The sequence below is a fragment of the Euphorbia lathyris genome, chromosome 10, assembly GCF_963576675.1.
Source record: "Euphorbia lathyris chromosome 10, ddEupLath1.1, whole genome shotgun sequence".
NCBI lineage: Eukaryota > Viridiplantae > Streptophyta > Magnoliopsida > Malpighiales > Euphorbiaceae > Euphorbia > Euphorbia lathyris.
Genome location: NC_088919.1, coordinates 15,220,635 through 15,243,684, shown reverse-complemented (window position 1 = coordinate 15,243,684; position 23,050 = coordinate 15,220,635). Strand labels below are relative to the sequence as shown.

Sequence of the window (23,050 nt, the reverse complement as noted above, 5' to 3'; positions counted from 1 at the left end):
GTTAGAAAATACAGATCACTAACAATTGAAAAGAAATTTACTAAGAGAGCAGAAGAAATGAAGACTATGACATGAACAATGAAGAAAGAGAGAAGAGCAGTTACCATAGCAGTTTGTTCTGGTATAGAGAAGCAACCGTGGAAGATGAAGCGATCCCAGTTCAGAAAGAGCAAACCGATCCTAGTTCAAAAAGACCAAGAGCAAACGATTTTAGGCGATCCCGGTTCAAAAATAGCAAACGATTTTTAACGATTTTAGGCGAACCCAATTTAGAAAGAGCAAACGATACGAAAACAAAAGAGAAAGCAGGGGTAGATTGAGAACGTGGGTTTGGAGAACGGTTTATGGTTTATGACCATCTATATGCAAAGCAAGGAAAAAGCTATAAAGAAGAGTTATAATAATAAGAAATTGACACCTCAGCTCAAGACAATTCTAAGATATGACACCTCAACCCTACTAACTACAGATTTAGTATATTGTATATATAGATGAGATATTACGTTTGACATATGTAGCATTGCTTGATATTATCAAGTTCAAGCCAAATAAATAGAAAAAATTTAGACTTACTAATTAGAATATTTGATTAAGTATGCATAATACGTTATAAGATAATTTTATTAAACAGTGGCAAATATTTTATAATAGAATTGTTAGAAGTTAATTATAAAATATCGTTTAGGGTCGGATTTGACAGTTCAATTGTTAATTGATAATTGTTGTTAGTTGTTTGGTATTGTGATTAACTATTTGTTATTAATTGATTAATAATTAGTATTTGGTAAAATTGTAATAAATTATCGTTAGTATAATCTAATATATATTTTATAAAACTAAAAATGATAATATAAAAATAAAAAATAATAACTTATTGTTGTTCTTTTATTAATGGTATTAAAAAAACCAAAATGACGTTAAAAAGATGTAGTAAATAAGAAAAATAATTTACCGAAATCAATTAAATACAAAAAAAAGCTCCAATAAGAAAAATAATTTACCGAAATCAATTAAATACAATATATAAAAAATATATATTGTTGTTCTTTGATTAAGTATGCATGATACAAAAAGGGTTTTTCTATCATGTGCGTAAAAGATTTTGCACACATTAAGCCTTTATTAGCCTTCCTATTTTCAAGATCCTACTTAATTAGTAGGATTATCAATAAATGTTTAATTAAAGAATATATATTCTCTCTCCTCTCTTTTCTCCTTACCAAAATACTATCAAACTCCTAAAAATTCTAGGCCTACAATTTTATTTTTTTCCTTTTTACCATAAAAATCATAAAAAAATGAAAAAAGGAGTTAAAATAGAAAATTCCAAACAAAATACATGGATTTAATTTGTTTAAACTAAATAATAATGAAATTATATTCAAAACATTCCAAGAATTGTTTAACAAAACAGTACAATAAAAATGAAGTTCTAATTTTTTACACAAAAAATAGGATTCAAGTCTTCATGTGTTTGAACCATTTTCTTCCTCTTCTTGCCCGAAACACTTGAAATGGAATTCACATTTACATTCTCCTTATCTGAACAAGTCGTGATATTATGACCTGACTTTTTGCACAATATGCAACTCCTAACTTGCTTTTGTGCGGCTTCCCTTCCACCTATTTCTCGTCTAAATTTAGGGCGACCTTTGGTTTTTGAAATTGGAGGATTTCCAACATAATCACAATCATCAATATTAACGACACAATCACCCTCTTCACAATTTACAACTTGTTGGTCAGTCATTGAAACAACCCCCCCCTCCCCCCCCATGAAATTCATCACGACGCCAACGTAAAGGTAAGTACCTCGTTGGAATTTCAAAACAATCCTTGTGCATGAAAACGGACAAAGCATGTCGGCAAATAATACCCCAAAATTCAAATAACTTACAGGTACAACTTATCGTGTCACCGCTCCACGTGACCTTGTTCTTTTGTGTACATGTATTTTTATAGTACTGCACAATGAAAACCATATTACCTTCCTCGCATATCGTGTATTGAGTAGCCCTTTCAAACTCTTCTTGAAATTTTTTGAAGGAAAATGTTGTGAACACTTTGTACACTTGCTCTTCTAAGGGAGATAATGTACGTAAAGTAGAACCCCTATAATTATCTAACATGGTATGACGCATCTGGGTTTGCTCAATATCGCCAACCGCGAGATCAACCTACAAATTATGTATTTAAAATCACTCAGACACTTCCATTCAATATGTAACAAAAAAAATAAACAACCAATTTGACACCATATACATTCAATAAACAACAACAAAAAAAGTAAGCTGTTTATAAAATTAAATGACTATTTTTTAACATACCATCAGATTATATTTAATTTGATTTCTTACAAAAAAAAAAAAAAAAATTCAAGATGCTATATATAATAAGAATGCAATATTTAATTTTAATTTTTTATAAAGTCAACTGATGAGGCCAAAGGCACAACTAATTCAAAAAATAAAATAAGAGACTAACATGTTTGATAAGTTGAGTCAAGCATGAGCGCGAAGAGGTAAAACGTTTCACAAAACTATTTATACTCTCACATCTTCCAGTTGTCGTCATACCGCCAAAAAAATAGTCTCTAAGATAAGCTGGCACCCAATTTCGTTTGATTTCATATAAGTCACGTACATGTTTATTTTCTACCAAACTAAACTTTGAAATCACAAGAGGCCATTCCCGCTCAAAATCTTCAGCGTTATCCAACTTATAGAGTCTATAAAATTCAGCACAAAAAGAAGAATATTGTTCTCTAAGAAGTGCCGTAAACCAACCAAAAAATTTAGACGTGATATGCCATATACAAAAAGCATGTTTTGTAAATGACATTTCAATCGAGATTGCTTGTGTCATCCATGGATCTTGATCAGTTATGATTGTCATTGGGGGTTTCTTCATGAGCGTAACAAAAGTCTATATATCAATAAATAACATATATATGTTAGAAATAGAAAATAACACAACACAAGTTTAAGAAGAAAGTGAAGTTACAATTGTCATACCTTCATCAACCAACGGAAAGTAGCGACCGTTTCATTACGCAAAAGAGCACAACCAAATAATATAGTTATCCCATGATTGTCGATGCCAATAAAGATGCCAGAAGGCATGTCATAAGAGTTCACCCTATAAGTGGTATCTAGCCCAGATGAGTCTCCATATTCTTGAAACAAATCAAAGCAATAAGGAGGTGACCAAAAAATATTTTCTAACCTATTCTCAGCATCAACAGTATAATCAAATTGGAAATGAGGGTTCTCCATCTTTTCCCTTTTACAATATTCAAGAAGATCCATGGCATCGTTGTCCAAATTTTCTCTTTGAATCCTACCAAAAAAATTATGGAGATCTTTTTGAAAAAATGAAAGATCACCATGTTTCACATTTTTTTGAAGCTCCATGACACGCATTATTTGTTTGACTGAAAGTCCCGCTTCTTTGTACAACAAAAGTTGTTGCTCATCATCTTTAGAAATAGTGCGATAGGAAGGTACAAAACGCACTTGCATAGGTGACAACAATTCATGGTTATGATTCGAACTATATTCGGTAACATGCCATTCTTCAGGAAAAATATCACAAGATTTTTTCAAAGTTATCCTCATGTGAGCTTTACAACCACACCTTGATGATGCTTGGTTTCGTTGCTCCTTAGAAGGTTCAACAAATTTCTTTTTTGGAAATCCTTCTCGATGACAAAAAAAATCCCGCCTAAATATTTTTCCATTCTTATTAAAAAATCGGCCTTTTCGAATAGAAAATCCAGTCTCTCTAGCAAAATTCTCATAAAATCTATATGCCTCTTCTTCACTAAGAAAACACTGACCAATAAACGGTTCAAAAAAATTTCACTTGTTTTTCCATATTCAGTGTCATTCAATATATCTACTTGTCTCTCTGTCTCGCATACGACATCATCCGGGGGCTCATTCAAATCAATTAAGTTAATAAAATTGAACCTACAATACAAATTACGTGACTTATTAATTGTTAACAACAATTCGACAACTACTGCATCATTGCTACTCACAGTATAAAATAAAATAAAATGACATCCAAGATTCTCCAAATGCATATTCAAAACCAAAGAAATTACTATGTTTTTTGTTTATTTCTTGTTCGTTTGAAATGATTAATTGGGAAAAGCCTGTAAAAAATGATTTTTAAGAACAGGGGAGGAATTTGGGTGTTAAAAAGAAAAAAGAAAAAGAGAAATTAAAAAAACATATGCAGAGAAAACAACACTATGTAAATAAGTAAAATAAACTAATAAACTATTATTACACTATGTAAATAGTAATAGGCCACTCTATAAATCTATCCTCCATTTATATACATGAAGTTTTTGATTTTTTTCATCAGAATTAGTTAAAATTGATAAAAGAAACAACGATAAATAATACATCCAACAACGCAGAAAGTTTGAGAGATACAATAATCATGTAACGAGAAGTGAAGGAATATATACCTTTCATGGGAGTCTTTTTGTGCACTTGAAAAAATTATATCACCTTCCATTAATTTTCAGAAAATAAGAGATTTGTCTTCAAGAGTTCCCCAGAATTTCAGATAGAATAGCAAACAGATTGAACGAGAAGGAGAAACGTTAGGAGTTTAATAGTATTTTGGTAAGGAGAAAAGAGAGGAGAGATAATATATATTCTTTAATTAAACATTTATTGATAATCCCACTAATTAAGTAGAATATTGAAAAAAAGTAAGATTAATAAAGGCTTAATGTGTGCAAAATCTTTTACTATCATGTGCCCTTTGGGCACATCATAGAAAAACCCTTGAAAAAAAGCTAAAAAGTTAGATGTTTTACCAATCTTATCGAATACTCTCTCAATTTCATTATATAAATCATTCTAGTTATTTTACATAAATTAAGAAATACAATTGATATAGAATGAAATTAATTAATTTACATTGGTTAACTAAAATTTTTTATCTATCATCTAATAATTAGTGAATAAGCCTTGTTAATTAAAACACATGGATTAAGATAAAAATTTAATGCTTGGATTGGAAAACTAAAAATGTTATTGGCAAACTAAAAAGATTTATATTTTTTTAGAAAACAAACTCAATTACTAAAATAACTTATAAAAAAGAATGGAGAGAGTAGTAAATCTATGTTACTAATTTGATTTGAGTGAAAAAACCAAAACAAAACCAACAAAGTAATAAACTAACTTTAAAATCTTTTGATGTGTCAATTTGACTACAATATATAAAATAATATCATCTTAATCTCAATATTTATAAATAAAATTGTACAATTAAAGCTTTAATTAATGAAATTTAAGCTAAATTGATACCATTTAAAATGCTAAAGGTGTCAACTTCTATTACTCAAAGTTATAATTGTATCATTTTGTAAATATTTAGGACTAAAATGGTCTTAATTTGTATTTTAAGATTAAATTAATAGTTTTTTAAAAATCTTAAAACTATTTACTACCATTTTCTATTTAATTTTTACTTATATAAATAAATATATATATTATATGGTGATAGGGAAAAGAGAATATTTTTTTTTTTTTTTTTTTTGCAAGTAAGAAAAGGAAAAAAAAAAAAAAAAAAACCCAACAACATTAACAACAACAGCACTCTAGAAACTGCTAAATAATCTGGTGAGGCAAGAATAGAGTAGTAGAAAGGAAAGGAAGGTCGTGAGTTCTTTTCCTCCGTCGCTTAGAAGACGAGAAAGATGAACGGCGGCCCCTCTGGTTTCAGTAGGTTTCCTACTTTTTCCTATTCTGATCGATTCTTATGTTTGATTCCTTATAATTCCACTTTCTCTGTTCTTTTGGGTCACAGACAATGCGCCAGTCACCAGAACATTCCTCATCGCTTGTGCCATTTTCACCCTTTCCTTTGGGATCCAAGGTGGCTTTAGAAAGCTTGGATTGTCGTATCAGGTATGTCTCGTTTTCCTCGCCTAATTAGACCACTTTATTCCTCCAAATCAGGTTCTCAACTGTTTTTATCTATTTCTTTTAATTGTTGATTTCTATTGCATTAGCTTGTTGTGACCTTGAATTGAAGTTGATTTTATTGCTTGCCTGTTTGTGCTTGAGTTTGGTGTTAATACAATTGCTAATATAAAGTTAGGATCGTGAAGACGATGACTTGTTTACTGTTGACTACGATCTATGGTTGAGACCATCCAGTGATTAGAAAACATGTTTTGAACAGAAGTTTGCTTAAGAATTAGCAAGATGAGCTTTGCAGTTTGAATGTTTAAGAATTGTTGATTCAGCTTCCATTATCGGTAGACTATGGAAATTTCTTGAGGAAGTTCTCAACTTGATTTTTCCTTTTAATGCTGAGATTAAAGTGCTGAGTGCTGCTATAAGGAACTTGGGATCTGATACGAGGGTGCTGGAATTACCGCATGCTTTCTAGTTGTACTATATACTTAACTCAAAATCATCTATGCGGTTGAGGATTTTAGTTATTTGGGTGAGTGGAAATTAAACCCTTATATTTTAAGGGTGCAATGTAACCGTGGTCGTTTTTCCCCAGCTCAATTTCATGGTTGTATTTATCGACAATCTTGATCTGTCTGTAGTTCCAATGGAATTCATTAGAAAAGGGAAATATTGAGCTAGGGCTAAAACATTCAGAGTTTGGTTGCGTGCGTCCAAAAACATTAGGAGAAAAATTAGACCTTAATAACATAGGAATTGTATGAATGAGGGGGAAATAATTGAGCATCTTCATCTCCCTCTAAATACTGCATAGGGAGTCGCTGTGAATAGCTCTTTCGCGATGCTATCTCATGGTTGACAATTGGAGCTTTTGTAATTGACAAAGGACATGCTTTGTCCACTTTGGTGTTATTGGAGGATGCTTGTAATTTGTCTCCTTTTTCAATATTCGTTTTTATACCTTTTATTTCTAGTTAATTGCAACACATCCTATGCATTCAGACCATAAAGTTTTATCTTGTCAAAATGCACCATGCTTTTGCATGTGTATTTATTCATTTGTGTAGGTATTTTACGGCCGTAACTGTGCATCTGAGAGTTAAACATGTGCAATATATACCTCTTATTAAACTAAGTCACTTGTAATTTTTTTTGACGTATACAAATTTGTGTCCTCAATGTGAAAGTTTGAGTGTTTGTGTTTGTGATTATTTTGAATTGCCTAAGATTAAGAATCTAAAGCTTAGATTCTTCTGTGCAAGTGAGAAAGCCTACAATTTTCCGGTAGATTTATTCTTAGGATATGGCACGACGAATTATTGTGTGTATGGAGGATTTATTATTTATTCGTGTTAATGTAATAATATAACAAAGTCACTTGCTGTTAAGGATTCTTGTGAGTTGTTTTAAAGGATGCTTTAGAATCTATATCTTGAAAGCTTTTGTTATGTGATAATTTAAGAAATTTTGCTCATTGTTGCTAGATTGAATTTTCCCTTAATCCAAATAATTTATCTTGAGATTGTGCTTGCACTAGACTATATCTTGAAAAGTTGGATACCAAATTAAGGAAGCATGATAACTCTTATTTTTATCTGAAAAAACAAACTTACAAACCTCTTTTACAGTACACATGGTGTTCCTAAGAGTTGGAAATAAACCACAAAAGCTTCTCAAGCTTTGTATTTTTTGTTGAACCTTCCGTTGCAAGATTGATAATATATGCATACTTCTCAAGATTGATAATAAACATACTATGCTTATAATTTATCCTTTATCATCTGATCTAAATTGTAACAAGGTGAGGCAGAGGGGAAAATAAAGGAAAATGACAACTTGTTTATTAGTGATCCTTGAACATACATTTCATATGCACGATAGGGAGCAATAATTGGGGTCAATGTGAAGTTAAAATATGTGGATTTTCTTGCATAATGTGGTAAATTCCCTAAAATTAAATTCTACCTCATTAAATTTGATTGATCCTTTTCTGCAGGATATTTTTTTGAAGCCTCGCATTTGGAAGTTTATTGCTTCAGTTTTTGCCTTTTCATCGACGCCAGAACTTTTGTTTGGACTATACCTTCTATACTACTTCAGAGTCTTCGAGAGACAGATAGGTTCCAATAAGTACTCGGTGAGTTATTATCCAAATAAATTAGCTATCAGTTCTGTAGGATTTTGGACTTGTGGCACTCTGCTGTAGGTAATAAATTTCAGAAAAAAAATGAAATTTTAATTCTGTTAAGAATATACATATAAAGTTTTGTCTCTTCCATTTAATAAAAGATCTCTGCCCCTCGATGCAGGTTTTTATTTTGTTCTCTATAATAGGTTCATTACTCTTTGAGGTGGTTACGCTTGGAATCCTTAAGGGTAAGTAGTTTGTGTCTAGTACCATATTATGATATTCTATTTCCTTCAACCTACAATGCATTGTGTGTATCCTTTGTTTTTTTAATCTGTAATTTGTAAGGAGTTTGCTGATAGATAAAAATTGTGCTTCATATTTGGCTGTGGTCGTAAATTTGATTCACAAAAGACAGAACATTTATAAGAACAAAAAAAAAAAAAAAACAGCAAAGCAGTTGGCCAAAAGCTTAGTGTGCAAATAGTTACAATGGATTCTATTAGGAAGCTATATATAAACATGGAACAGACTGTATGCAGCTGGGGATATTAAGTTAATACTTTAAAGTCCACTTCCGTGTCCAACGATGTTTGAACTTGAGATTGGATGAGAAAGGTAATACATGGCATAGCTTGATGGTGATACACATGTGAAAGATATTACTTTCCTTTGCGGTTCAACATGGAAATACAAGAGAGGCTTTATCTGTCTCCTTTAACAAGAAAATAAAAATATAAAGGAAAAATGAGTTTGATACTAGTCATTTACAATTGGTGCTTGGTTGAATTGATAGGAATTAGGAACTGGAGCCATGGATTAATTGATTTGATTGGTTCACAAATTATTCTTTCAATTTAGAATAGATAGAGTAGTTTGCAAATCTTCTTTGTGCCAGTAATGAATCGCCCTAGTGTTCAGTGGGCAGGATTAAGACAGATATAGATAGTAACTAGAGGTGGAGCCAGCCTAACAAGGCTGGGACTGCAAATTTTGAAGTCCGCAAACTGTTTTTGGCCTTTCCAAGCCAAAGCGATGTTGTTTTCACTGTGGAAAGGCTAAATAAAAATAAAGATGGAAATAAATTTTTGAGATCAATTATGAGTTGCGAAATAGAACCAGCACAAGTAATAGTTTTTCTTAAGTTGAATTAATTTAGTTAATTGTTTAAAATATAGCATCAGGATGGTTGGCAAAATGATGATGGTTCATGTTAGCCGACCCCGAATCATTTCGGGACTAAGGCTTTGTTGTTGTTGTTGTTGTTGTTGATGGTTGGCAAAATGAATTTATAAATTCTGTCTGATTGTGAGTTGAAGGAAGGTGGAAGTGCTAAATAATCATTCACATAAAATACCTCTCAAGGGTGGTTCACAGAGGCCGGGGGTGCCGCAGCACCCCACCAAGCCCCCCTTTGTCTCCGCCCCTGATAATAACTGAACCGTGTAGTTCAAATTGAGAATTTGATAAGGATAAGAAATGCTAGCTGAACTTGCAACCTTATAGTTGATTTAAATTGGACCTGCTAGAAGGATAGTCGGACGTTATGGACAAAGGAATCATGTTTTTCACTAGTTCCTCTCTCCCGCTTTCTTAGACATGCGCAAAGAAGCTTTATTCTTTTACCCATAAGAAGTTTTTTTATCAAAAGGATTGATAAGGACAATGTTAATTAAAAGAATATGGCTTACATCGTTAGCTCCATACAGTATTGAACTACTTAGGCAGGACATAATTGGTCTATCAGTGTTGCTCATTATAATTAATTAATTATGGATATCTACTCTTTGTGACGCTCTCTCTTTTAATTTCAGCTAATTATTCACTTTGATTTGATTTTATGTATTACTTGAAACATATTATCTCGGGACATTGTATTTGGGTTGCAACGGAATTTATTTATGGGTTGATTGTTGGTTTAACAGTATTCAACTACTGACCAGGACTATGCTATTTGTTGCCTACTTTCTTGCTTTTTTCATTTTATTTTATTTGGTTTCAAAAATCATGCTACCTGAGGGAGTTTTCCAACCATGTAAACTAGGTTTCATCGCACATGATTTTCTAAATGCAAGGACCATGATGCTCTTTATGGCTGCAAGGATATGACTGAGGCAGAATACAACTAGCTAGAGATTCAAGGTTTCGAAACAATTAGTAACTTAAGACATTAGTGTCATAGTAATATCAATGGTTGGTAATAGTGCCAATGTGCTTTCTTTCAGTCGGATTCTTGGGTTAGCAGCATGTAGTAGAGTATTAGACTATACAACTGTCCATATTTTTGTATATTGTCACAGAACACTTTTCTAATTCAACTTTATTCTAAAGGCAGTTTCTTCTCTTGATTGAGTTTTTATATGTTAAATAAATTTTTTGTTATTTGTACAAACTACTGGAGTTACAAGGTTTTCACTACTTTTAGCAACGCTTTGAAACGTTCACATGTTCTTTTTTTCTTTTTTGTAGATCCAACAGCAAACCTACTGTCATCTGGACCATATGGTGTTATATTTGCTTCATTTATACCCTTTTTCTTCGATATTCCTGTATCAACACGGTTTCGTGTCGTTGGTGTCCACTTCTCTGATAAGACTTTCATATATCTTGCTGGTTGTCAGGTAAACAGTGAACCTCTGTATTATCTCATGTCCTATTCTTCAATTGGGTCCAGCTATCACTTTCTATTTTGCTGCTTTCTGTTTGTCCTCAAAATTTCTGATGTGAGATTTGGGTTTTTTTCAGCTTCTTTTATCTTCGTGGAAGAGATCTATCTTGCCGGGAATGTGTGGTATCTTAGCTGGATCATTGTATCGTTTGAATCTCTTTGGCATACGGAAAGCCAAGGTTGTTCATTGACCTTATCATTGTTTATATAATTATAAGAGCTTATTTGGTTTTCCCCCTCTACAACTGTATGCTAACAAGTGAATATGAGGATAACTTAAAATTCTTATCAAGTACTCTTTTAATGAATTGCATTGTTCCAAGCTTCATCTAATACATTTTGTTATAAATTTGTGGCAGAACCCTACTTTTGGTCCCTGACTTTGGCAAAATGCATTATTTTGACCCTTGGCCTTTCATGTCTGGGAGTTTGGCCGCTGACTGTACCAAAATATCAAAATTGGGCCCGTATTTGGCTGAGCGCTGGTGCATGAGATTTATGCAAAGTCATAGTTTAGTGGCGCATAAATCACAAGTGTCGGAGCTCTTGCGCCTCTGCCTAAGAAGGCCCAATTGAGACATTTTGTCAAAGTCTGCACCAAATGTTCGAAAATAGAAGGTAATCCTATGCATTTTTACAAGGTCAGGGGCCAACAATCGCATTTTGCCCAATTACGTGCTTGAATTAGAAGTGAGAAGGTAATTGTGAAATACAATTCAAGTAAAATTGGTACTACTTGCCTAAGTTACCGATTTATAGCAAACATTCCTTCTCAAAGCTAAAGTAGTTAAGTGTTCCTTTTTTTGCACCTTTTTCTCAGTAATAAAGTAGGTTAAACTTGGTGCAGATCCATGACTTCTTTATGAGATTTATCTATTTTATTTTGTTCTTCATGTTTGCAGTTATATACAAGTTATGCTAATGTATTAACTATTTATGCATTTTAATCTTATAGCTGACTATGATAATATATTTCAATAATACTCAATTTTACTTCTCTTGTATCTAGTTTCCGGAGTTCGTAACATCATTCTTCTCACGGCTTTCTTGGCCATCTTCTGGGAGTCCACGTGGAGCAACATCTAGGAATGTTGTAGGAAGTACACCATCCTTTGCAGGTCGCCAAGTGGAGGTGACTTTAGTAAACACTCATATCTGCATTTTAAGTTTATTTGAACTATCCTATGCTGCACAGATCATGAAAAGACAGATTGGAGATTATTTATTTTATTGTTTATATATATTTCTATATATATATATCATAATGGCTTTCTTGTGTTGCTCAAATCTGTTACAGAATCCTAAAAAATGTTTTATTAGGGTGAGGAAGTTATCTGATAGCCCTTTTATTTATTGCATCTATCTTCTAAATTGATGAATCCAACTAGTCGTCATCATCTTCAATTTTTCTTGCTGCCTGCTTTGTTTTCAGCAGGGTGCGCTTGAATTGGGCAAATCAATGTTTTTGGCCCTTGTACTTGACTAAATTTTTAACTTTTAACCCTTGAACTTTAATTTCTGTTAAAATGCACCCCTTATTGGATGAAATCATCAGTTTGAACATCATGTGCCAAGAACTTCATGTTCAGCATGAAGGATTTCTGTACATTTCTAGGAACGCTAAGTGTGGCCATTTTGTTCGTAAAGGCTGCTATATTTTAACAAAAATTAAGTTCAGGGGCTGAAAAATTGAAATCTGACCAAATACAGCGGCAAAAAGTATTGTTTTGTCCTTGGAAATTCTCTTCCAAACAATGTCCCCTGTAGATTAATAAATGTGTTGATGTAAACATGATTCTTATGATACAGAGAACGTACCCTGCTCCTAGTGCTGTTCCTGCGGAGCCACCAGAGGATGCGATTGCAACACTGGTCTCGATGGGTTTTGACAGGAATTCTGCCAGACAGGCACTTGTGCATGCTAGAAATGATGTAAATGCGGCAACAAACATCCTTCTTGAAGCGCAGTCCCATTGATTTATTAAGTGAAGGAGATAAAACTATACCACATTCTCGTCAAGTTGATGGAACGGAAGTGACTAATCGAATTGACTCAGTGTTAATGTTTGTTAGCATTTTTCCTTTTTGTCTAGTTTTGCATTTAATTAAAGTAGTTGCTAGTTTTAAGAATAGGATTCTTACACTAATATAAACCCTTGAAGCTGTACAATTCTTGATACATTACTAATGCAAGTTTGTAGTTTCCTGTTTGAGCAAATTAGTTCTATGGATACTTTTCTTTTAAAGGATAATGCTACTGGATTTCGCCTCAGTTCGTTACAAGAAGCAGCATGTCCCCCCATTTGGGAAGGTTTTAAATTTAATGTTACGTTTTTTCATTGTTCACTCCTTAAAAGAAGAAAAAAAATGTCGAACTGGCCTCCCGTCATTCTATTCTGTTGACACTGGCACAATAGTAAAATAACCATATTCCAAATGGAAGGTAAATTTATGCATACAAACTTTATCAATAAAACAAGTGTGTTGCAATATCGACAAAAGCCAACATGAATTGCTCCATGCACATAGTATGAGATTGCATCATGTACTATAAATACTCCGGATTCAAATCACCGGAGTTTGTTTTTCTTACAAGTTCAGGACCAGACCAAAATAAAACATAATGTGCAATATATTTTTGAAAAGTTTGACATCCCTGTTCTTGGAGATAGATAGGTTGGTAGTATATTTTCGCCATAACACAGTTTAGATGCGGCTGACGTCTACTCGGCTCTTGTGTATCTGAAAGGCCGGGGTAATCCAACTTCCACAGCTGCATTGAACACCAGACCAGTTGAAATAACCCAAGCGACCTTCACAATGAATGCATGATAGCTTCCCCTCTAATGCACCTTCCTCAACTGGAGTTATTATCACAAACAGCATTAGAAAAGTTCATATTTGATCTGACAATGTTGGGAATTTCGAAGACATGTTACAAAAAAGTAAAAATAGTAACACAGGTAGAAACAGTACTTGAAATCAAGAGTAGTAAGAAGTGTCATACGTTCATAATCATTTACATACCTGCTGTCATCCACCGCAGGGGCTCAATAAATATAGATGAGCATTCAGGCTCATCATCAGACTTGCTAAAGGGATTGCCACTTTTCCGCTTGTTCCATGTGAAGGATGTCTCACCCTCTCCTGGAATGTGATCTATTACGTTCTCCTGCATTGCAACAATTCTTCGGCATTTCTTGCAACGATATGCAGTTGAATGCTTTTCATTATTTGGAGGTGCTTCTGCCTCAGATGAAACACCAGTAGCAATGCCAGGATCCGCCCCAAATATAGAACTGTCTAACTTCCCTCCACGGTTATAATGATCACCTGAGAATACCAGTTGCATTATCCTTATTAGTGACATTTGCATTAATTAATTATTATTATTATAGCTCAAACTCTAACCAAAGCTGGTCAAACAATAGATTAGTAGCATGCCAGGGTGCTGTGGAGAAAATTAGGCACTGAACTGAACCATTTTTGCCAAACAGGTCCTTCCTAATAGCCAAGGCTTAATAGAAACAGCAGAAAAGAATATGAACTCAGTATTGGAGTCACAAGATTATTACAAACTTTTAGTTAGATAAACGAGAAACCCCTGGAGTCAAAAGAAATCAAGCATGATTTACTAGTACCCAAAAGCATTAATTTAACTGAGCTAAGCTCATGTACATGAAATGTGCTTGTTATAATAACAGAAAGCAAATGTGTTAGGCTTGATTATAGGAATAGGGGAAAAAAACAAAATACACGTTAACTATATAGGGATCTGAGTATTGATTATACTTTCGTAGTTCCTATACTTGTATATAGATACCTGTTGATTTCTCATAAGTATACATATCAAATTATTCTCTCTTTCTCTTTCTCTGATACCTTGTTATATGAGCAGCTTAATTCATGTAAAATACTCAAAAATCGATATGATCATCCTGCTTATGCAGACACCAAGTAATTACTTACCGACTTATCATATGCCAAAAACAATGTCTATCAATAATATGTTAGATCCACAATACACATTATTTTAAGGCATAACACTCATATTGGCCCTTAAACTGTAGCTTAAAAATCAATTAGGTCCCTAAACTATTAAAATCACCAATTAAGCCCTTAAGTTATTTAGAAGTCAACAATTCACACCCTTTGTTCTAATGATCTTAAGAAATAATAGTAATATAATTCTGATCCAACAACTAAATACATAATTAACACATTTTTTTTTTATGATTTCTACATTTTCACTTCATCTTGGATTTTATTCCTATTTTCCATTGGCAAAAGTCGGAGATCTCTCCCTTCTTAATAAAGTTTCTAACTTCATTTCCTTTTTCAAATTCTATTTGATCTTGGGTCCTTTTTGGGACTTGAGATGAATATATTTCATACCCTATACAATATTAATTATGTGTTTAATTGTTATAATAGGATTAGATTACTATTAATTCTTAACATCATTATATAAGAGGGTGAGAATTGTTGATTTCTATATAGGTTAGGGGCTTGATTGGTGGATTTTAGTAGTTAGGGGAGCTAATTGATTTTCAAAGTATAGTTTAGGGGCTAATATGAGCTATATGCCTTATTTTAATGAAGCAAGCAAGCATCAATTTCAAGGGACTAACTAACTAGCAGCTGAAAATGCCCTAACGTTCAGGTTTACTCAATGCAGCAGATTGTTCACATTTTGGGAAACAAGAAAAGCTCACTAAATCCCTTCGAGAAAATACTTAAATCTGCAGAATTTATCATCTCTCAAAATTTCACAAGCTCGAAAATAAACACACTAAAGCAGAAGTTAAGCTAAAAAGTGAACATTTTCAGTGATCTTATGCTACAAGTCAACTAAAAGATGAAATATAAAATATTACCCAATACTTTCAGACGGAAGCGCTTGTATATGGAACTTGTGCGATTCACCTTGAAGCCCATTTCCTCAAACAATTTCAACTGCAACAGAGAAAAAATAAATAGAAAGTGATAATGGTGTAGAGACGTCGAATTAATCCAATAAATAACTATGCAATGTAGCCTCTAAAATAGCAGACATGTATATTGCCTTGCACAATTTTGATCACATAGACCTTAATGACTATGTAGTATTTGGTCATTCACCGTTAGATCTAGGTTTATTAGAATCTTATGGTGGAGATTCAAAACATCTTTAAGTCTTAGTTTTAATATGCCTAGATCTAATGGTGAATGACCAACTTCATTTGGTCATTAAGGTTCATGTGAACACTGCTGTTGCCTTGCATCACCTGATCTAGAAAGCCATCGTTGGGACAAACAAACTCATAGCTTTGCTTAAGAGATTCAAGAGCATCTGTTGGAAGGAAAAACAAAAAAAGGAAAATAAGTAGAAAATCAAAATGCATCTTTCCATTGCTATCAGCCAGATGGCCACCAATTTTTAGGGGACAGAAAATGAACACTGTAGGATAGGATCCACCAATTTGCTGACCATATATGCTTCAAATAAAAAAAATGAATTTGTCCAAACCTTCTACAGACAAACGTTCAGTTCTCATCAAATAAGCTGTAATGATAGCTGCGCTGCATTAAACACATGCAAAAGAGTAAATCTTTAAGACTTGAGAATTCAGATAACTGGAAAAACTGTTACGATTTTCATATCTACAATATGGTCTAGACATTTTTCTTCATGTATGAAGTATTTAAAGGGTGCAGAAAAATATAAAATGTGACATGCTTTGTTTAACCAAAGCAAAAATGAAATACAAATATGCACATGAAAACTAAAAAAATCCAGCAAAGACAGATTTCCCTTGAAACTGCCCAATATCACTTTCACCTTCTTTTAAAAGAAATCAAACTCTTGAATTGGCCTATGTAAACTCTCAAATGTTATGAACATGTAATAAGAATGAATGCATCGAGCTCATGAACTATAATTTTAGCCCTAAATAGAAGTAAATTTAACTAACAATTTGAGCTTCTTTTGTTGAAAATAGAACAGTTAAAATGAAGATCTTTTTAAAAATGGTAAAAATGAAATAAAAACATATGGGGCTATCTACACGAGCAATCTCCTCCAACACCTAAACTTGATCGTCGAATAGCCTGTAGTTGTATCAAAAGGATTTTTGTATGGGACTAAGGCATTATTTTATGTAAATTTAACATGTAAAATCTTATTCATGATTATATTCCTACTGTTACATTAGGTTTTGTTGAAACCTTTTTTTCCCATTTTAACAGGATTTATTTTTATGATTGCATATATTATTGTCAAAACAAATTACCAAAGGTAGGAACTTTACAAAATAGGTCATTCTTGCTTTACACAAGGGAACTGATATTTTAGGTTATCTGCATTTCGGTTCTATATCAATACATAAGATTCAGCATCACTGTCTTAAAACTAGGCAGAAGTTCAATTTAAAGAATAACTACAAATATGTAATAATACAATATTGCAGATTAGAAATCAAAAGGAATTCTAATCAAGGAAAATAACGCAATAGTCAAAATTAGACCAAGAGAATTTTTGGTTCAACAGTTAAAGCTAGAAGTCAGAATGTTGACGGTAGGCAATTTATAATTTGATTGTAAAGCACTTTTGTAATTCATGGACTGAAAATTATATTTAATTTACGAAATAGGATACTTATGTTATATCAATTACACTACAGTAACACCTTTCTTTTCTATTCTTCATTACAGATTAAACATAAATAGAAAAAAAAAATTAGTCAACGAACAAATGAAAATTTCAATTTACATGTATGTTTTGACTGACAAACTTTTCTAATATGCTTAATTATTTATTTATAAATAATCTAATTTGACCTATTGTAGTTAGTAAAAATGTAAATACAGAAGAAAAAAATATATTTCAGGTATAAGCACCTCAAAGCTATCTGTTAATGAAAAACTGGAATTTTCATCTTTCCTTAGAAACCTAGACTTTAGTACAAATTTTAAAAGCTGGTGGTTAAATTGTCAACTTTTGTTTACTTTTACCCAATGCCTTCTGTTTGTTATCGAGTATTCAATAGCTGGCTCTCCAAAATTGAAAAAAACATGCTACAAATCACGATGTAACAAACAAAAAGCATCCAGTGTTGTTCAGTTGTACAAAATATAGATATTTCTGTTCATAACATACCTTCTTGACACACCGGCAAAGCAATGCACAAGAACAGAACCCTCTTTTCTACTCCGAGCAATGAAATCCAAACATACATCCAAATAATCCAACAAATCCTCACTTTCCATGTCTTTAATTGGCACTGCCATCCTCACCAGCTTCAAATCCTTGCCTGCATACTCCAATGAGTATAAAAGCTTACCAGGTGATAAAGAACTCTTTGACCCAGCATCTAAATCTTCTGTGGAAGCCGACTCATCTGAACTACCAACATATACCTTCTTAATCTCCTTAGCAGGGATGGTCAAACCACTTCGCCATTCACCAAAAAATGATATTGATGGGGAGTTCAAAACTGATAAAATATGTGTGACCTCAGTGCTACCATTTTGAAGAATCTCTGCTGCGTCACCAATGTTGCCAATAAACAGATTCTCTCGGACAAGATACGGCATTGCAACTTACAATTAAATGTTTAAACACCTGATATTACATGAAAAAGAAAGAAATTTATGAGGAAAAAAAAAAGGAAACCATGTGACTGTCACAGTGTCACATTGATTCTTCAAAAGTCTATTTCACATATAAGATGAAAGTGGACTCTTGCATTAATACACTTGAGAATTCAATATATTTTGGGTTGATGGATATGTATTCCCCTTATAACTGATGTCTTTTAAGGGTTGGCACAATCTGTTATGTTAACCTATGTTGCACGGAAACTGAAACGGATACGGGGGGAACTTTATTTCTAAGAAAAATTAGCTAGGAAGGTAATGGAAACGGAAATAGGAAAAGCTAATGAAGAAGAGTTTACGTGCAACATAGCTGTTAACTAACCCAGTAACAGTTTCAGTGCAGGTTTTTTCTGAAACACTACCCTATACCATAATCAGAATAGATAAGAAAACTGAATCTTATTCAGCAAAATTGAAATAATGTACATGAGTGTATCTCATCAATACAAGATGAATACTAAATATACTAACAACTAAGAATGAGAAACTTACAGAAACGTAGAAAAAAATTTGAACAAGAATACAAGAAGTTTTAAGTTCAGAAGCAGGGAAGACAATGGTAAAAGTATATTACAATCAATAAGGAACTACATTTCAAAAGGGAATTAAACGCAGACTTTGATCCATATGATACTAAGTTTCAACAATAATTCCAAACCAATCCACAAAATAATAATGCAAAACCAGACAAAACAATCCAGAAAACATTGCATTCCATCTGTACTAAAGCTGAATCATTCCAGATTTCAAGACCAAATTGTGAAATCAGTCAGATAAGAAATTAAGAAAAAGAAAGATACCTAGATAAATACTTCGTTATTTTATTTGGTATTAGCAGCCATCATGTTCTCAAACTCTTCAAAATTAAGACTTCCATCGCCATCTGAACCCACGTTCCCATCATCTGGACGCAAACCTGGCTTGAAGATGAGATGGAGATGACGGCAGCTTCAGCAGTAGGAGGCGTAGATGGAGATGAGTAGAAACAAAAGGCAGTTGCGTCGATGTCGTGTCAAGAGATCGACTCGGAGAGGGAGAGAAAGCAAAATCAGTGAATTGGGGAATTTCGAGGATTTTTAATTTAATAATATAATATCTTAATTGTTTGGGATATGGTATAATACCTATCACCCAATAACAATTTTAACTCAAGGTGTAGGTTGGATTGGGGAAAATAAGCTTGAATAATGGAAATTTAGATAAATGATAACATGTGAATTAAGTATCTTTACTCTAGAATGGAAACCGTATCTAATTAAATAAGAATGTCACTCTTTTTCTTACACGTGGATCATGAGAGAATTTCGAAGTCCGACTCGAATTATATCCTGTCAGATTCGCATAGAATCAAAGTAATCGAAAACTAATAGAATACGATTTACCTAAATTAGGATCAGTTGTTTTCCAATGATCTAAAGACAACGATACTCTATAAATACGCTTAGAAATCCCACAACCAATGTACATATATGTAATTACACTTAATGTCTGTGACTGAGCTAGGCAAGAAGACGTACATCCCAACTATGTTGGCACCCCTGCTCCTCACCTCGCAAACCCGCAATCAAACAAATAAATGAAAAGAGTTTACAGGAAGAGAGAAATTAAGAAAAACGAAAGCAAGCAAAGTTACAAATATCAGCAAGAATAAAATCATGGCAGAAACTAGGCGTTGAGTTCCACCATTTAATTCCAGTAGTTGATACACCGAATCGGGCTAGAGCGTCGGCTACACGGTTTTCTTCCCGAAAAATGTGAGAGATTATAATTTCCATGCTTAGGCACTGTGCCAGACATTTGAACCATTGTTGACGGATGATCCAAGGAACAGCGGAGGATCGCTGTAATAGTAGATGGACGACATATGTCGAGTCTGACTCGATCCAAAGCTTCGACCACCCTTTCTCCCAAGCGATATCAACAGCAAAAATGACTGCTTGAAGTTCTGCAATTTGAGCAGTGACCGAGTTGATAGGAAAGGTGAAAGAACCTCGTGCAAAACCTCTGTCAGTGCGGAAAATTCCGCCAGCTCCTGCCGGTCTTGGACAACCCATCGCCGAGCCATCTGTATTTACCTTTAGCCATTGACGATGAGGGGTTGTCCAGTGTACGCATCGAATATTCGGGGCAGGCGGTGGTCTAAGTGGAATAGCGAGATTGCCAAGGATCCCGCTGTCATAGAAATTGTTGTTGGTGCCTTTGCTTGGCGTGTCTGCTTCACGGATGAGAGCACGAAGGCGAATTGTTGTATTTTGGATTGAAGGGGGCTCAGAGTTGAAGATGGCAGCATTACGGGAATGCCAGATCAGCTAGATACAGCTAGTGACAGCCGATTTCCAAAGCAAAATAACCTGACTGCCAAACCGGAGGTGTATGAATCTGTCAAAGAATTAAAAAAACATACCTGATAGAGCCATGTTCACGAAAAAAAGACGACTGAGGGTCCTCCATAGGTGAGTAGCGAAGGGGCACTGGATAAAGAGGTGCTCTACAGACTCCACGACTGAGTTGCAGAGAACACATTGGGAGGCCAAAATAATGCCACGGCACTGAAGGTTATCCTGAGTCGGCAGGCCATTATGCAACGACTTCCAACAAGTGATTGACCTTGATGGTGGAATCCGCGGACCCCAAATAAACTTCCGTCAGGGAGTCGTCTGAGAGGGAGAGTGTAACAGATCATAGAAACAGCGATGTGTGAACAGGCCTGATGAAGAGGGCTCCCAGATACAAATGTCATCCTCATGCGAGCCTCGGGTAATGGCGTTAGTATTAGTGAGGATGTCCGGTGGGAGCTGAGGGAGATTTTCCCAATGATTGCCATGAAAGAAGGTCTCAATACAATCATACCGTGATCGAAGAGAAGCATTAGAAAGACCCAGCTGATCAGCCACTGATGGTTTGATCCACAAATCCATCCAGAAGTTCAGATAAGAAGTTTACCCGATCCGCCATTTTACTTTGCGGTTCAAAACTGTGAAAATCCCCTTACAGGATGACCAAATAGAGGATGATATCAAATTAGTACGGGGAGTGCCAGACTTGGATAGAAACCTCAGTTTTAACAAGGAGATGATGAAGGAATGGCCTTTGATGAGGTCCCAACAAATTTTGCCTAGTAAGGCCCAATTAAAGCCGCCAAAATCTTTGATTCCCAGGCCCCCATTTCCAGTACTGCGAAGTAGATAGTCCACAGAACAGTGACTAATTTCTTCGTTTTAGTGCAACCCGTCCATAAAAAATTCCGAATTTTGGAAGTTAGGCGTCAAATGAGTTTGCTAGGCCATTTGTAGACGGTGAAGGAGTGGACCAGGGCTTCGGTGAAAGCTGATTTTACCAGGGTGAGGCGACCCACGAAGGATAAGGCAGACCCTTTCCAGTTGCTGAAGTTTGCAATGAATTTATCGGCCAGGGAGGACAGGTGCTGCGATTTGGGGGCTCTTATGAATAGAGGTACTCTAAGGTAGTTGAAAGGGAAGCTGTCGAGTCTAATTCCCAGGATATTAGCCAATCTGATGCATCTACTGTCAGAGATAAAAGAGCCAAGATAAACCGTGGATTTTGCAAAATTGACATGCCGACCCGAGATTTCATAATAAAACTGCAACAAAAGGCCGATAAATCTCATGTTGGTAACAGTAGCCCTTCCAAATAGAAGCATGTCATCTGCATATAGAAAATGAGAGGGGAAAGTAGCATTGCGGGTATAATTCATCGGGACGAAGGAGCCATTTGACAATGCATTGTTTAGCCATCTACTAAAGAAGTCCTCCGTGATGCCAAAAAGGATGGGGGATAACGGGTCACCTTGACGAACCCCTTTAGAACAGCCAAAATAGCCTGTAGCTGATCCACCAATCATTACAGATATTCTAGAGGAGGATAGAATATTTAGGATCCAATCACGAAAATGTAGAGAGAAGCCAAATGATTCCATGACTAAAAGTAAAAAATTCCCATCCAGAGTGTCGAAAGCTTTCCAAATGTCGATTTTAAGTGCCATATTTCCCCCAAAACAGCGCCGATTAAGTAAATTGACCCCCTCAGAGGCAATTGTGATACAGTGGTGGATGTTCCTGCTTTTGATTATCTGAGGCAATCCGGGAAGCAACTAAGGCTAGGCGGTCGGCTAATTTTTTGCAATTATCTTGTAGCTAAAATTGCTCATAACGATTGGTCTGAAATTGTCAATTCTGTCAGCATTAGGCGTTTTTGGCAGAAGAGCCATAAGATTGGAGTTCAGGCCGGGTAACACGAAACCAGATTCAAAGAAGTCCATAACCATGTTGCACACATCCTCGCCAATAATATCCCAAAATGCATGGTAAAAATTACCCCCGAAGCCATCTCGACCTGGCGCGGTATCTTTCGCCATACTGAAAACTGATTTTCTGATTGCCTCGGGCGAGGGAATTTCAGTTAGTGACAAATTGTCTGCTGAGGAGACCAAGGTGGGGATGAATGAAGAGATGGTCTCCGTGCTGATGTTAACAGTGGTATTGCTGAAAAGAGAGGTGTAAAATTCCACAATATGTTGAGAAATAATGTCACCGTCAGAAGTGAGCTGGCCGTTAACCCACAAAGATTGCAAATTATTGTGTGCCTTTCTGGCACGAGATGATCTGTAAAAGAAACTCGAGTTACGATCACCGGCAGCTAGCCATTTAG

General features: G+C 34.6%; 2 protein-coding genes across 2 annotated transcripts; one reads left to right on the top strand and one right to left on the bottom strand.

Moving 5' to 3' along the window:
• Nucleotides 1-5,610: 5,610 nt before the first annotated feature.
• LOC136209120 (rhomboid-like protein 20) lies at nt 5,611-12,965 on the top strand. Its single transcript, XM_066000499.1, has 8 exons — nt 5,611-5,750; nt 5,836-5,936; nt 7,945-8,085; nt 8,258-8,324; nt 10,546-10,697; nt 10,822-10,923; nt 11,754-11,876; nt 12,554-12,965. The coding sequence occupies exons 1-8, from the start codon at nt 5,726-5,728 to the stop codon at nt 12,719-12,721; spliced, it is 879 nt and encodes a 292-aa protein (XP_065856571.1). The 5' UTR covers nt 5,611-5,725; the 3' UTR covers nt 12,722-12,965.
• Nucleotides 12,966-13,181: 216 nt separating this feature from the next.
• LOC136208869 (uncharacterized) lies at nt 13,182-19,504 on the bottom strand. Its single transcript, XM_066000129.1, has 7 exons — nt 19,183-19,504; nt 17,883-18,347; nt 16,254-16,306; nt 16,012-16,076; nt 15,622-15,700; nt 13,772-14,077; nt 13,182-13,605 (listed from the first exon to the last, which is right to left on the bottom strand). The coding sequence occupies exons 2-7, from the start codon at nt 18,317-18,319 to the stop codon at nt 13,451-13,453; spliced, it is 1,095 nt and encodes a 364-aa protein (XP_065856201.1). The 5' UTR covers nt 18,320-18,347; nt 19,183-19,504; the 3' UTR covers nt 13,182-13,450.
• Between the last annotated feature and the right edge of the window lie 3,546 nt (nt 19,505-23,050).

Coding starts and splice junctions, on each gene's coding strand:
- LOC136209120 (XM_066000499.1), top strand. CDS start 5,726: ATGAACGGCGGCCCCTCTGGTTTCA. Junction 5,751..5,835: donor CGGCGGCCCCTCTGGTTTCA/GTAGGTTTCCTA, acceptor TTTGGGTCACAG/ACAATGCGCCAGTCACCAGA. Junction 8,086..8,257: donor TAGGTTCCAATAAGTACTCG/GTGAGTTATTAT, acceptor CCCTCGATGCAG/GTTTTTATTTTGTTCTCTAT.
- LOC136208869 (XM_066000129.1), bottom strand. CDS start 18,319: ATGCCGTATCTTGTCCGAGAGAATCTGTTTATTGGCAACATTGGTGAC. Junction 16,077..16,253: donor TGAACGTTTGTCTGTAGAAG/GTTTGGACAAAT, acceptor TCCTTCCAACAG/ATGCTCTTGAATCTCTTAAG. Junction 15,701..16,011: donor ACGATGGCTTTCTAGATCAG/GTGATGCAAGGC, acceptor TCTCTGTTGCAG/TTGAAATTGTTTGAGGAAAT.